General features: G+C 44.2%; 1 protein-coding gene across 1 annotated transcript in view; it reads right to left on the bottom strand.

Annotated features, from left to right (window-relative positions):
• The window catches only part of LOC113011369 (receptor-type tyrosine-protein phosphatase S), a 69,377-nt gene that overhangs the window by 12,072 nt on the left and 41,662 nt on the right, over positions 1–15,643 (bottom strand). The window contains exons 8-24 of the mRNA XM_080293383.1: positions 14,436–14,705; positions 13,656–14,035; positions 12,508–12,709; positions 11,508–11,644; positions 11,106–11,250; positions 8,744–9,061; positions 8,445–8,638; positions 8,276–8,302; positions 7,902–8,019; positions 7,058–7,708; positions 6,226–6,320; positions 5,020–5,273; positions 4,692–4,779; positions 4,264–4,482; positions 2,965–3,122; positions 450–464; positions 106–218 (exon numbers count right to left, since the gene is read on the bottom strand). Of these exons, the coding sequence (XP_080149509.1) occupies positions 106–218; positions 450–464; positions 2,965–3,122; positions 4,264–4,482; positions 4,692–4,779; positions 5,020–5,273; positions 6,226–6,320; positions 7,058–7,708; positions 7,902–8,019; positions 8,276–8,302; positions 8,445–8,638; positions 8,744–9,061; positions 11,106–11,250; positions 11,508–11,644; positions 12,508–12,709; positions 13,656–14,035; positions 14,436–14,705 (3,384 nt within the window). The remainder of the gene's footprint in view (positions 1–105; positions 219–449; positions 465–2,964; positions 3,123–4,263; positions 4,483–4,691; positions 4,780–5,019; positions 5,274–6,225; positions 6,321–7,057; positions 7,709–7,901; positions 8,020–8,275; positions 8,303–8,444; positions 8,639–8,743; positions 9,062–11,105; positions 11,251–11,507; positions 11,645–12,507; positions 12,710–13,655; positions 14,036–14,435; positions 14,706–15,643) is intronic.

Here is a 15,643-nt window from a genome sequence, read left to right on the forward strand (position 1 = left end):
CGGCATGAATATTTCATTTTCAAACGATGAGCAATCAAAAGTAGATTTTATCGTTCAGAACAAAAAGTGTTTCTTCAGGTGCCCGTGGAGGCGCACGCTGCCTACCGGGAGTCTGGAAGTTGATGCGTCTCATCTCCACGGGATCGGTCGGGTGATGGGCCATCATCTCGGCGTTGCTCAAAAGGCTCTTGGTTCCAGGTTCAGAGTCTTTGCGCTTACTGCTGAAACACCAGTGAGTCAAAAGAGCAATTAGCACATGCAAACAAACCGGGGACAGGAAAGCAGGCTCGGTACTGACACGTCATTAGCATGGCCGCTTGATTCGCGTAAACACAGCATTAACAGATACAGTGTTTAAGTCCTTGTACAAGTTCTTTGTACAGCATCTGGTATCTTGTAATTACTGTGGGTTAAAATGTACAAAGAGCTTGACATTGGTTTAATCTTACCTGTCAGGTTTGCTGCTTCCAGTGAAACGGGAGCATGGGCAGGAATAATTAGAGGAAGAAAGGGAAGGAAATGGACAGATTGTTAGAGAGGAAAATCAATATTTTGCATTAGCATTCAAATGCTTGAAGGCTTGCAGCAGATATCACAGGCTTACAGCAGGGTCAGACTGCTTGATGGCTGTCTGAGGAATGAACAAAATTTCCAAATTCATAGAGAATTTGGTGAATGTTGAGCTGTCGTGGAAGAGTATAACAGCAGGAGGTGCAACAAGGATATAAGCATAGTACCTGAGTGTGTATGCTTAATGTTGCTGCACTGTCTAAAACCCATCAGTGAGCCACACGGGCGCAGCTGGAACATGGATGATAAGTAATGGCACCGTCGTTTATCTTGACTCGAGTTTTGACGCATAATCGCGCTGCTGTAAATACTCACTAGCAACCACAAATGTATTTTACTCTAGTTGCTGTAAATAGTCGCTGACACATATTTGTTTGCCAAAAAATACAGTCCCTAAATATTAGGGGTGCAATGATATTCGTATCGATATTGAACCGTTCGATACAGTGCTTTCGGTTCGGTACGCATATGTATCGAACAATACAACATTTGTAATTTATTTTATCAACTTTCCTTCTGACTATGCTGTCTGTGTGGAGCGCTCAGTGAATCTGCGTTCGACTACTCCGCCTAGGCTGCACTGTCGAGCGCAGATCCACTGAGCGCTCCACACAGACAGCATAGTCAGAAGGAAGAGCGCAGGGCAAGCTAGCAAGACAGAAGTTAAGCTCTCCTTGCAACATGGCAAATTGAACCTCCCCCCCTCATTCAGATCTGGCGTTTGGAATTATTTTGGTTTTCATGTGACGTATGACCCTGAAGGTAAGCGAGTCATGGACTAAAGTAAAACAGTATGTTGGATGTGCCACGCAATGCTCAATTACATGGGTGGGAGCTAGCGTGTTAGCGCAGTTAGCTCGTTAAGTGTTGGCTGTCTAGCCCCATGCACGGGCTATCAGGGGTAGCTCGTTAACGGAGATTTGCCGTGTTGTGGCGTTAAGGTCATTTTAACGAGATTAACCTGAAAGCACTAGTGGGAACACAACGAATATGACTGCACATTTATGCCAACATCATCCTAGTGCAAAGACAAAAACAACAAGCATGCATGCTACAAACTTTACCCGAGTCATTTAGACAGCGTTAGCACATGATTCTCCTTATGGGGACCTGATATGTTTAATATGCTGCTGAGAATATAGCCCAGAAGAAGCGGATAGTATAGCTGTTATTTTGGAAAGAGCCATTTCTCTGTAATAAACTCTCTTTTCCAAAGATGAGTGATTCCTCAATCAGATACAGGGCTCGCAAAATCGCTAGCCTGACGTCCTGGGGCTAGAGATTTTTCCAGTCGGGCTACCAAAATCTATCTCTGCCCTGCCCGTCGGCCTATCATAGGAAGGAAAAATATATGTCAATGCTTTTGCATTCTTTCAGAAATGTAGCTGGGTAATTATGTCATTGGCATCGGTGAGCCACTGTCAATATGTGACATATTGAAATCGCATTTGAATTTGCGCTTGTTTTTTGCTTTCACTTTGCAATCGCGTGAACTGTGTATAGAGAGCGACAGTACTGATTGGTGAGTGATGATAATTTGCGCACCAATTCCTCTGACATTGTCTTATTAATCGTTAGCTTACCACGCAAACATGACAAGTGAAATCTCCCGCAGCAAGCTTAAACATGTGAGAGGTTGATCGTGCAGAGAATCGCTGAGCTTATGTGAGTGCGTGTGTAAAAGCAGCAGGATATATATTTTAGTTCTGCTGAGCCAAATAAGACAGGTCAGGGTGAAGAAGTGACAGCCAAAGAAAAGCTTACCACAAAACGGAGAAGTTATGACAAATCAGACTATAAGGCAAAAAGAAAGTGCAGCTTTATGGTTTCATGGACAAAATAATTTCTGTGGCTGCAATATGACGAGCTAAATAACCAGGGCTGCACATAAGTGGTCCGCAGGTGCGCATTCACTGTCAAAATAAAAAACACGCACAAGGGTTAGGGTTAAATTTAAAAACTTACTTTTGAGTTAAAATATATATTTATAATTTTAATAAATGACAAATTAAAAATGCATGAACATTTTATTTTGTATCGAGAAAATATCGAACCGTGACACCAAAGTATCGAACCGAACCGAACCGTGAATTTTGTGTATCGTTGCACCCCTACTGAATATATAATGTATTATATGTGTGGGACATCTTCAAAGATTGACATATTCAGTTAGAATGAATATTCACAAACAGCGAGGCTGAAACACATGAAAAGATTTCTGCGCATTTCATGGAGTTTGATGTCATTGTGAAAAGTTTTGACTAAAGTCAGTCTTATCCTTGAAGAGTCATAATCAAAGCTGCTGTGGCATTTACCCAGTGTGACCAAGAGTGTGAGTTAGCGTCATGGTTGGAAAATTTGACATTTTATTTTTATGAAGTCCATCCCACTCACTTTTTGTACAGGAGGATGGCGATAACGATGCAGATGATGAAGACTACAGCCAGGACTGGTCCAACCACCCAGATCAGACCGTCACCTGCATCGAATGGCTGCGGGTCTGAGTCCGGGGCAATCACGCGGTCTGTGTACGGGCTGGCCACGTACATCTTCTGTAAAAAAAAACGTAAACGAAAAAACACCACAGAAGAAGATGATCACAAAATTGTGGACAGACAGTGACAAAAAAGGGCATTTTATTTTTTTGTGTTTTACTTTGGTCTACCGTGAACACCTGAGACTAAATTCCAATTTGATGCACTCTCTATCTCTGTGGATTACTGCAGCAGGTGTGGATTAGGATCACCAGGAAAACTGGAGAGAACCTGAAAACCTGAGCCTGGTGTTTCCTCACAACAAATCCCCACATTCTTCAGGCTGAGTGAGATCTTCACTCCAATGCATCTCTGTTTGATTTGTGCCATTCAAAATACTGCTTCTCATCCATCCTGCTCCCGTAGTGAAAATACCGATGATAAGACTGGTTATTTTTAAAATTTATTTAACACTCTTTTGATGTATTTTGGCAAATATTTATTTATCGGCCTTCATTCTCTTGCTCTTTTTGTCATGTCATTCTAAAGACTATGACACAGAGAAGTAAGTGTAGAGTCGAATCGTTTGTTTTCTCCCTCAGGTTTTTCATTTTTTTTTGCAAAAGTAAAACAGGGTCAGTGTTTGCATTATTGCTGAGCTGTTGCAGTGGATTGCATTAGACTGAAAACATGTCCGTATAATTGTGATCAGTCATATAATGTGCAGGCATTTGTGCCTTTATTTTTCCTCAGCATTTTAGACAGTAGCTCAAAAAAATGTACCTAACCTTACTGTTGCTCGAACTGTTGCTTTTTATTAGTTCTGCAGAAGTTTGGAAGAGCATCCCCTGAGCTAGAAGGGATCCAATAATGAAAAAAATCTAATATAAAGACCCTAGTCTAATTTTAAGTTGTATATTTATGTCTATTCCAGTTTGAATGCACATACATAGCAGGGGTGCATGAGGCAATATTTCTTCCACTGCCACAGCGGGTACACTCACTCTTTATTAGCAGTGGTGATGGAAGTATGTGAGGGTTATTGCCTTTTGCTTACAACACTTTGACTGATGGGCATTTTATTGTTTTAGCAGCTCGGCCGTATTGATTACAATGTATAGTGACAGCCTGCAGGAGAGAAACGCGGACAGCCTGGAATGTGGGAGCAGTTTAAAAAAAACAAACAGGGAAAAGACATGTAAAGTAGTGTCTTTCATACCCCGGATGTGGAGTTCAGCTCAGCCAGAATGAAGAAGACGTACTCCTGCCCTGGCTCTAGAGCTCGGTTCTCAAAGCCGCCATAGTCCAGCTGGTCCCCCAGGGTGAAGAAAGCCGGCAGGATGGCAGGTGTGAAACGGGCTGTGATGTAAGCCCGGCGCAAGTCCACCTGCTTCTGCTGTCGAGTATCCTTCTGCCTTTGACTGATGTCTTTTAACAGCTAAAAGAAAGAAAGAGAAAGAGAGAAAAGACACAGACAAGCAAAATAAGCCGCTCCAATAACTGTGACTAATGTTTAAAGACTGATATTGAATTAAAAAGGGTAAGCGTTGCCAGGAGTTCTCAGAGATAGGATTGTGTGTGTTTATAGGTCTTTTCCTCCTCGCAGGCTCAGACATCAGTGGGTGCTGTTATTGTTGTGGTTCTCACCTCCTCTAGGTCCATTTCGTCTGGACTCTTGAGGTGTCTGATGACGCCGCGGGGCCTTCGCAGCGGAACCACAACAACATAAATATTCCTGTAGGAGTGCAAGAGGACAAACAACATAACAACAGCTGCAGTTGCACAATAGCAAACTGTCTGTAACTATTTTCACTTTAGAGCAGTCATGTACTGTTATCATCAGTGCCCCATACTGTTACCGTGACTGTAATCACCAGACTTGAACACAGCAAGTCAGATGACTGTCACCCCTATATGACATGACAACGTTTTCAAGGCCTGTAAGAGCATCTAAGGCTCAGTCTTTCAGCCTTACTTGATGGGACTGCGATTCTCCAGTGATGGCAAGATAAGCGTCACGGTGGTCTCGGAGTCACGAGTGCGGTCGATCTCAGGGCGGCGGATGGTGATCGTTGGGGATGTCTTAGCAGAGATGCGATGGCGAAGGCCTCCAGGGTTCCCCTCAGGAGCAGTGATTTTAAAGTCGTAGCTCGTGTTAGGCTGAAGGTTTGGGATGACTGCCTTTCTCAAGCGAGCGTCCACCTCCATTTTCTGACGGTTATATTCAACCTGAAGGGTGGGAAAGAGTTGGTGAAGCTAATCTTTATGTTGTGTGCTGTTTAAATAGTCATTTAATGCTATAGAACTAAATTAAGGAACATTTGTAAAATGCCCTGAATAAAGTTTTTTGATGGGTTTGTTTGAGAGTTTGAACTAAAATTCCGTTCAGCTGCTCCCAAGGGGTCATCACAGCGGGGGGCTCTGCACATTCACTTCGGCAGATTTAGTTTTTTTTTATTTTTTTTATACCAGATGCCCTTTCTGACGTTTTATTGGAGGAATGTGTGCTAAACTATTCTTAGCCAGGACCAGTGTAAACTAGGAGTTAGTAAACCTAGTCAGTTATTAGCAAGGGATATAATCCCAGTAAACCTCTTTTCTGGATTCAATAAATGAGATAATAAGTGCACTTTAAAGTGCTGGTAGATGGATTTTGCTATATTCAGTAAATGCTCAGTTTAATTGAACTTCTCATAGTCCAGAGAAATTCCACATGAATGCCTGTGGGTAGATCTGTGGGTGTATTATTGTGTCGGGGTCATGCATGCTAAAAATATTTTAAAAATGAGTCAGCAGCTCATAAGTGTTTTTAAATTTCACATTTTTTATTTGATCAATCTTGGATTTAAAAAAATATTGCCTGTTTTGCTTTTTATTTGTGTTCTTTTTATATATTAATTTTATACATTTTTATTAGATCTGTGTTACTCAGTATTTCACGCTTTATTTAAATAGTTTCTATCCTCTTTCCTGTCATACATTTTTTCTGCATGTCTGAGATGTTGTTTGTCCTACAATGTGCTGATCTGTAATTAACTCTTGCTATTTAAAATGCACTCTATAATTTCCAAAAACTTGACCCAAATAAAGCTGAGTATTATAATCTTAAGGATCCCACAGATGTTAAAACATTAGAGTTTTACGTAACACAATGAGGCACTGCACGTGCCATTCAACATACAGTAAAGCGATAGGGGTTGCTAGTCTCTGGAAACTCCCAGGTAAGAAGAACGCTGGTCTCAGTGGCCAGATTGACCGAAAAATTCCTCGGCACATCTGGGAAGTGAAGAAACAAACAGGCAGAAAGTCACTCGTGATGAAGCGTTTTATTAAAATCGCGGCGTCCTCTGCTTTTCTCGACCTGTAAAAATGGAGAACAGCCCGGTCAGTTGATGAGGAGGGGGAAAGACATGATGGTTAGGAGGATAGGCAGGTGATGAGGAAAGTGGATGGCAAGAGTAATAAGTACAAGTAAGAGACAGACTGGCTGCAGAAATGTGACATGCCACGTTGTTAGAGTGTAAGGTTGTGTTTGTTAGACTCAGACTTCAGCAAAGCCTTTGGAAAAGGTGGTAGTGAAGGTCTATCAGATAAAAAAAGCTTACCTGCAGATACAGCGCCAGACGCCGGTTTTCGCTTCAAATCAGACCGAACACTTACCTTCGCTATTAGATACTGTATATCCGAGCCCTGTATTGACTTTTACCTGAGGGTTTGTGATAAGCAGTGCTCTTGAAGCAAACATCCATTAACATTCAGCCTGCTTCCATTGGTGGTGAAGGGTAGGTGATGAAGGTATAAGTGAGTGAGTGGAGGAGATTGGGGAGAGTAGTTGTGTCCCGCACTTTGCAGTTCTCATCCTCTCTGAGGTGCACTGGTGAGAGGCAGACCTGTAAGAACTGGCCCAGACTTCATTAAGTTTAGTGTTTTTGGAGTGAAATCCACAGTAAGGGGAGATGTGAAGTTGAACCAGCGCTTAGAAAGGTGTTCCTGAGGCCGGAGGCCAGCCCTACCTGTTTCCAAGGACAGGGTGAGGTGCACCAGTAGTGGGCTGAAGGGGCCCGGCCCTGCCTTGTTGTGGGCTCTGAGCTGCACCTCGTAAGCTTTGCTGTGATTGAGGCCCAGGATGGTGTAGCTCGACTCACTTGCTGGTAGCGCTATCAGCCGTGGACGAGCAAAGGGGGTTGGAAAAGCGGAGGGGCCAGGGTCAGCAGAGGGTTGGGTGTGTGCAGCCTCTTTGTAGGCTAGAGTGTACTCTGTAATCACACCGTTGCTCTCCTCTGGGGTTGGGGGCAGCCAGGACAACTGCAGGGAGCAGCAAGTGACATTAACAAAGTCAGATATTTTGGGGTATCCCACGGGAGGAAAAATAGGGACTGTTATTTCCTGCTGGACTACATCTCCATAGCCTGCTCGGCTCTTTGCGGCGAGCACAAAGATGTAGGAGGAGCCTGGGGAGAGGTCTCTCGCAGTGAAGTTTCTCTCACGATTTGTGAAATCCACCGTGGTGTCTAAAGAGCTATTCTTCAGGCCAAACTGTAGGCGGTAGCCCTGGATTTCCACCGGGGCCCCCCGGCTATCAGAGCATTCCAGCGGAGGAGCCCACCGCACCACAACTGACGGGCTCGATCCCAGACGCACCCAAAGGGAGGGGGGACCAGGCACTGCAGACAACAGCGTAGGCAGCAGAAAAAAAGAAAATGAATAGAGATAAACATATATCACGCAAATACAGAAGAATTAGAATTGATTGTCGGCTTATTTATTGCCATCTCCTGGCGCAGCTTACTGTACGATCAATTCTTGAGTATGCTACTAAATCTGGGGCACTGAAATGTATACTTGACATATGCTTACCAATCCCCGGGGTCTGCACCAGCTTGGCTTTGCTGTGTGCTCCATCCCCTTTGGTGGTGTATGCTGCCACAGAGACAGAGTACAAAGTCTCTGCTTTCAGATCTCCTAAAATCAGCTCCTGCGGGAGAAAACACAAAATACCACCATCAAATACTGCAAACTCACTCCTTTCAATCTTAGAAAAAAAAAGACACTATTTATTGATTTATTCCCCTTTTTTGGGGAAGAACTGTGCATCAGCAAAAAAAAAAAGAAAAGAAGAAAACTTACATAAGAGTTGATAATTAAATCTGTGGTCTATTAGCAGCATAGCGCTGTATGCATTAATAATTGGTTCATTTATAATGAGAAGAGGACGGGTAGTCTGCACTCACATATTGAGTCGCGTCATCCTCCTCCATCTTATCCCACAGACGAGACACACCCCACAGGCAGCCGAGACGGATGAGAGAAGGAGTGAGTCAAAGGAGCGGAGGAGAAAGGGAGGATGAATATAACAAATGAACACCATTTAATCATTTATATATTTAGCTATGCTGTCACCTGAGACTCGTCCAATAAGAGGTCTTTGATCCGGGGAAGGTTGCGTGATTCACCGCTCTCTGCCTGGCTGAAATGCACCTGGTAGCCACGGATCTGGCCTTGCCGTAACCGTGGCAACACTGGGCGCCACGTGACTCGGAGAGCCGAGGAGTTCAGCGGCTGGACATCCACCTGACGAGGGGCTGCGCCGGGAACTGAGCACACGTGTGGAATTAATTAAGTGACCAAAGTTCTAGCCAGTAAATAATCAACTTAGCAGTCAATAACGTTTAGGTCTGATCTGCGGCTCTCACGCTCACCGTCCTCGTCTGTTCTGCAGAGCACAGCAGGGCTGCTGGGTCCAGTCCCCTCTGCGGTGGAGGCTGCAATAGTGATGTTGTACCAACTCCATTTCTCCAGCCCCTCTACCACTGTCTGCCCCTGCTGGGCCGGGATAGGAAGGTCTTTCACCTCCGGACCCAGACCTCCACCTCCTGCCCCAGAAACTTTCTGGTATCTCAGCTCATAACCTGCCAACTCGCCATTCTGGCCCTCCATTGGAGGAGGCCCCCAACTTACTCTCAGCGAGGTGGCGCTGGCACTCTCGCAGGACACACCCTCTGGTGCGGCTGAGGGCTCTGATTGGACAAAGGGCAAGCAGGGCAATTGGCAAAGAGTTTAGGAGAGATGACCCGGGAGAAGGGAAAATACAAGCAAAAGGACAGGAGATAAGGATAAAAAAGGAAACAATGAGAAACTAAGGTAAACTGAACTGAAAGAGATAACACTGGGACAAACCTGAATTGGGCAAAAAAAGGGGGAGCAACCACATAATGTAAAAGCATAATGTTAGCCTGAGAGCCTAATGAAATAAACCAAAGACAAGAGTATCGACCCTAAGTGGACAACTTAATTATACCCAAGGAGAATGTGCATCCAGCAGTCAATGATTATATCTTATCCCCTGACTATAGGTAGTGCCAAAAAAGGCTCGAGATTTATGAATGAAAAACAGATAAATGTCTGTGCTCTTTCAAAAAAATGGGGATGCACAGCTAGCTGCACGACAGCACAGACACATGTATACATTTCACATGACCAGCCGGCTAATCCTCGAGTCCTCAAGACGGTAGGGTGGTGTGAGATTTTTCACTGTGGCTGACTAGAGAAAGGTCTTACACATCGCAGCAGGAGATAAAAAAAAAAAAACAAACAAACCACTAAACCAGATCTCATACGGTGCTGAAAGGATTTAGGAGGCAGGTAAAGGAGAAAAAAACAAAAGAAAAAAAAAACACAAAACAAAATCTGAGATCCCGGAGGGGAAAAAAGGAGCTAAGACAGGAAATTGAAAGTCAAGCTAGAATGATGAATTGCAGACACTGAATCAGACAGAGGCTTGGATATTTACTGTCACAGACATGAGTGCAGAAACAGAAATCACGAAAAGACACCACAGATTTACGAATCACAGATATAGCTCAACCAATATAATGTCATTTAAGTAAGACACACACACACACACAAACAAAGGCGGGCATGTCCGAGGTCCAGGCTTGTGCGTGTGTGTGTGGGAGTGTAATAGTCATGGCTGACAGGTTCAAGTATCTATCCACTCAGCCATACAGCCACTGTTCTGTTGGCCTCGGGGGACAATCTAGATGTGCACCAAAGCTTGGCGATAAGAAAGCGCACATAACCTCCCTGGGAAATGAATTCTGCTGCATGAAATAGTCTGCTTATCTAGCACCTTCCCTTTTTCCAAATATCACCCCCCCCCCCCAACATCCTCTGGTACACAACCTTGGTTACTCTTTCCGTTTGGGAGTAAAGAGAGAAGAGAACCCCACTAAACGCAGTCTGATGGGTGACTGCAAGTACTTACCACTTAAAGGAAAACGGCGCGGTGAACTGCGGGGCTTTTCATATCGACTTTATAAATTCTTTTCCTTGTACCATTTTTCTGTTATCCTTTCTTGAGAGCAGATATGAAATAACTTGGTGTCAGAACAAAATGGTGGAACTCATTTAACTCTTATTGGCTAAGAGTGATTGCACAAAAATAGAAAAAAACCCAAAGAAATCAGAGAAAAGGAGACAAGGGAGAGAATCTAAGCTCAGCGTGGGTAAAATACAGACTGGCCAGCACTTACCTGTCAACATAGCAGGCTACCCGCCATCCTTTAATGCTCCTGACCACTGGCTGCTAGCCAATAAGTGGCAGACAGTTGCACCCTTTCAAAGACATTAGACACTGATAGAGTGGAAAGAGTGAAAAGAGGGCAAAGGAAAGGAAGAGTGAAACATTAATCGGTGCTCCATCTCCATCTGTCATGATGTTTTGGCTGTGCGAGAAAGAGAGAGGCTGAGGGGTGGAAGAAAGGCACGGTCAAACAGAGATGGATGGGTTGGAGGAGGGGGTGGGGCTGGACGTATGGGTTGATAAACGAGACACATGGAGAGATGCAGAGACGGCTTCCAGGTTTTACCAGGCCGGGAGCTGAGGGAAATGTACCGCTACGAGCTGTGTGTGAGAGCGTTTGGAGGACAAAATGTTTCCAAGATATTCGCGGCACAATACATTAAATAAATAAATAAATAAACACAATAGAATTTGAATTTGTGGGATATGCGTTGGTGTGTGCAGGAACACTGTGTGAATCCGGCTCAGTCGAGACGTACTGGCTTGTGATGTCCTCTGCACCAGTTCGTTAGTGAAAGCGCCGATGCCTTTGCTTGAGATGGCAGCCAGGGAGAAGGAGTACTCGGTGTTCGCTTTGAGACCCTCCACAGTGTAAGAATTCCTGGGCCCGAAGGTCAGCTTCTCCTGTGAGAGAGAAGAGAGGGGAGCAGAGAGGTGCGACGATGAGGGAGGGGGGGAGATGAGAAGAGTAAAAAGAGAGACATTAGAGAAGAGCTGGAGAAGAGAAGTTGACCGAGAGTGCGACCACTAGACACAAGGGTGCAGGACTTTGGGGTTAATCTTTTAAAAAATCTTCTTTTATCTCCCTTTCAAGCCTTTGTCTTGATAAGAAATCCACTCAGCAGGTGGATTTATTAAAAAAACAGACTAAGAGGTCTTACCAAGCTGCCAAACTTGACAGGTTTGTAGAGGAGCTCATAGTTGACGATTTTCTCTTTGTTGTGGACAGGCTCCCAGGTCAGCTCTATGCTCGTGTCTGTCACTTTACCCACTTTAAACTTGCTTGGCTGGCCAGGGACTGCAGGGAACAGGACAAAACACACTCAAATAAGACCTTGGCTTACAGCAGTACTAATACTTGGCTTTGCACTATTCATAAAGATTATTTATTATATGTATAACTCTGTTTCATTGAGTCATTCAAATGCAATGAATATTTTTTTGATAATGTATTCATCATTATTATTGGTAATTGTGCTAGAAAGACTTCAATTTAGACAAAGGTTTTAAAAAATGTACTTAAACCCAACCTAATTACTAATCATTTAAGTACTAACCCTTAAACATCTAATCATAAATCAGATTCTTACATATACTTTCATTTCTTTATGTGTCAGAAACTGTTAGAGACTAAAAGTGGAGCAGAAGTAAAAGTGCCACAGAAATTTAACCAGCAATACCGTCGCAGTTTTTTTTATTTTGTCATCTCTTTTCACCTCCCATCATATAAACCTAGCAGCTTCTCAGGAGCTGTCACGGTGACACAATCAGCACCGGGGCATGAGGGATATTTCTCGCTGTTAATCCCTGTTTCCTTCACATAAATCTCCACACTTCGGTCCCGGCTGGTAGAATTTATTCACTTTGAAGAAGTCATATGTTCTGACAGGTCAAACTTTCACAGTGGCTTGCTACTCAAACTTTACATAAGCTCCTCGAATAAGCTCCTGAGCGGTTTGTATACTTGCACATAATCACGAGTACTTACTCATTTGTGCTCTGCTGCACATGCTCGTCTGAAAAAATAACCATTACTCATCCACACATAAGTAAATGCAAATGGCTACTTAGCCGTTATCAATGCACTAGCATGCGGGCTAAATTTATTCTCTTTCACGAACGTCTACCGATGATTATGTCGATGCACGGTCGCGCACTAACCTCCACGCAAGACTTTAACGTGGACGGGGTCTGAGAAGGGTCCGTCCCCAACGGAGGTGAAGGCGAGGACCTGGATGGTGTAGGTCTCTGAGGTTACCAGGTTCTGAATGGTAGTGAGCACACTATCCTGGACGTTATGAATCTGCCACTCGTTTATAGGCCGGGACGGATCCATGGTGTAGTACACACGATAGCCTTTCACCTACAAAACATAGCAAAAGGAAAGCCACCCAGTGAATCGTGCGGACAAGTTTGTTTTGATTGGGACTGGATTTTAAGGTCATCGGGGACTGGGATGCATTACGTGACTTTCACCTAATCCCACTGTCCTACAACCGGGGTAATCCATAATGCCATCTTTTAACACAACAAGAATTTACGGCAGCCAAGGTCATCGTGTCTGAATTATTGTTTGACTTCAGGCCAGATGGTCCAACAGATTACTGTTTCCTAGAGGTCACTGTCATAAGGTGCAGTTTTACATTTCGTCCTGATAAAGCTTCAATAAAATAAATAAATAATACTGTGGATGCCATCAGATTGTAGCATTTAAAATGTGATCACGATATTCCTCGTCTGTGGGATTAGTTTATGGGTAGTACAAAGTATAGCTCTCCTGTTATTACTCTTTAATATCCATAATCCTCATATGCACTCAGTTTCAGTCTTGTACTTTTATGGACCTACGGTGCAGGTTGGTAGGCTTGAAAAAGGAAACAGGCCTCTGGAGGGAGCGCTCTGTACTTAGAGAGGACTGTCCAATTACCCTTTCCTTCTTTAGAGAGAAGAGCACAGGGAGACATCTATCTATCTATCTATCTATCTATCTATCTATCTATCTATCTATCTATCTATCTATCTATCTATCTATCTATCTATCTATCTATCCATCTATCCATCCATCCATCCATCCATCCATCCATCCATCCATCGGTCCGTCCTCTCTGTTACAGAACACAAAGCACAAAAATGAAGGACTTTTTCTGCTGGGTATCTGAGGTCTCGGTGCAGGCATTCACCACCCTTTTGAGAACATTTTTCAGGTTGACAGCTGGAGAAGCATGCCAGCAGATAAAAGGAAATGTAAAAATGTGTGTTTTCCTCTACTGATAACAGATCAAACAGGGCTGTTCCAATCCTCATCTCACCTGTCCATTGGGCTCTTCCGGTTCTTCCCAGCGGACCATCACAGTGTTCTCAGAGATAATGTGAGCTTGGACGTTTCGCGGCGGGCTGGCGGGGGCTTGCTCTCCCGTACGAGCCTCCACGCGAGCGGACGGGGGCCCCTGGCCGATGGTATTATAGGCTGAAACTCTGATTTCGTACTCTGTGTTGGGGTAGAGCCCCCCGATGCTGTAGCGGGTGGTGGTGATGCTGTCCACTGTCTCATACTTGCTGTCGGGCCCTTTGGCTCGGTACTGAATGATGTAGTAGGAGACGGGGTCGGGGTTGCCAGAGTCCCATGTGATGGTCACACTGGTGGCTGTGGTCTCGGTGACAATGGGCGTGCCGGGAGGCTTTGGTAAAGCTGGGGATTAGAGTGGCAGCAGGTGATTTAAACGTTTGAAAAAAGAAAAATACTCTCTTGGTCTCAGTGTTGAAATTACATTTTATATTTAGTGGAAATACTTGATTCTTTTACAGTATAAATGTTGCTTTGTTTAACATATATTACATTTAGATTCAACCTGCTAAACTGCATTTCTTTAGTGGTACTTGCAGTGTCCAGTGACAGTAACATTTAACCTGAAATACACTGATTAATAAATTAAGGATGCTACGTTATACTATTTAAATTGCTACACTTTCACCTACAAGGGATGCCAGAACCCTGCTGAGTACATATGAGAAGACAGCTGAACTTTTCTACTTTCTCAGGCTAAAATTAAAAACATTCTTAGGCATCTAAAGGTTGCCGGGGCCCTTACTCTTCACTAAGACCTGAGCGCTGGCCTCAATGATACCCAGGCTACTCATTGCCACACAGGTGTAGTTTGCAGACTCGCGGACACTATTGAGCTCCAGCACGTTCCGTCCAATCGGCATTTCATCCTCGGGAGTCAGGTCCTCGTTACCCAGCATCCACTTGACATAAGGCATGGGTGAACCCACAGCCACGCAGGTGATGTTGATGCTCCCTCCTGGCATGATCTCGTGGTTGGAAGGGAGGATGGAGAAACGAGGGGGCACGCGGCGCACTGGGAAAGGAGGAGAGTCGGGAGGGGAGAAAGGAAGTGGGACGGGGGTGGGGGAGAGGGGTTAAGGAAGGGGAAGGAGAAAAGTGGGGAAGGGAGTGAGAAGGAGAAAGGTGGAGAGAAAGAAGGAGGAGGGGGCAAGGGAGTAAAGGGGGGAGAGAATGAGAAGAAAAAGAGCGAGGCAGAGAGCGAGATAGAGATTGAGAGAGAGAAAGAGAGAGAGAGGGTGAGAAAGATAAAAAAGAAAGAGAGAGAGAAGGAGAGGAGAGGTAACAGGAAGGGGGAGAATGAACTTCAGGGTTTTTACAGAAAATTACATAGGGATATTTCAAGTTTAGTCCCAATTACTTTATGGCACTGATGAATCCAACAAAAAGACACAAATCTTGTGCTGAGCTCAACCACTCAGAGTGAGCTGCCTTCTCAAAATAATAAAGTGACAAACTCTTGAGTATCATTTCATCCAGGACATGACACCTATAGTCAGTTTCTCTTTCGTAAAAAACCAAAACCCAAAAAAGCGGGTTTTGTTTTTTTTTTACGGGTTATCAATTTATGCAGGAAGCAGATTTATGCAGAATTATTAATAAAACACCACCTCGAAGCAGTGACTAAGCAGGCTAAACTTTAGCAGTAACTTATGAGGGAAAAAACTTTTCTTCATTCAGATTGCTGTGCCTTGAGGTGCCTGTGCGGTAGATGGGCTCCTTTTAGAGAGTATATGCATCATGGGGGCCAATCAATAGGCCCTGCCTGCTATTTGTGTCCCCATGAGAAGAACAAGCAAAGTGGCAAGTTATATCCAATACTGCATCTGTCAGAGCTCGGTTGACTACACATTAGGGGAGAGATGCATCGAGAGACTGAACTCATAGGTCACTTGCATGCCTGGGCGACTCAAGAGGGATAAAATGGTGGAGAAACACAAAGAAGAGAACGAA

The sequence above is a fragment of the Astatotilapia calliptera genome, chromosome 18, assembly GCF_964374335.1.
Source record: "Astatotilapia calliptera chromosome 18, fAstCal68.1, whole genome shotgun sequence".
Lineage (NCBI taxonomy): Eukaryota > Metazoa > Chordata > Actinopteri > Cichliformes > Cichlidae > Astatotilapia > Astatotilapia calliptera.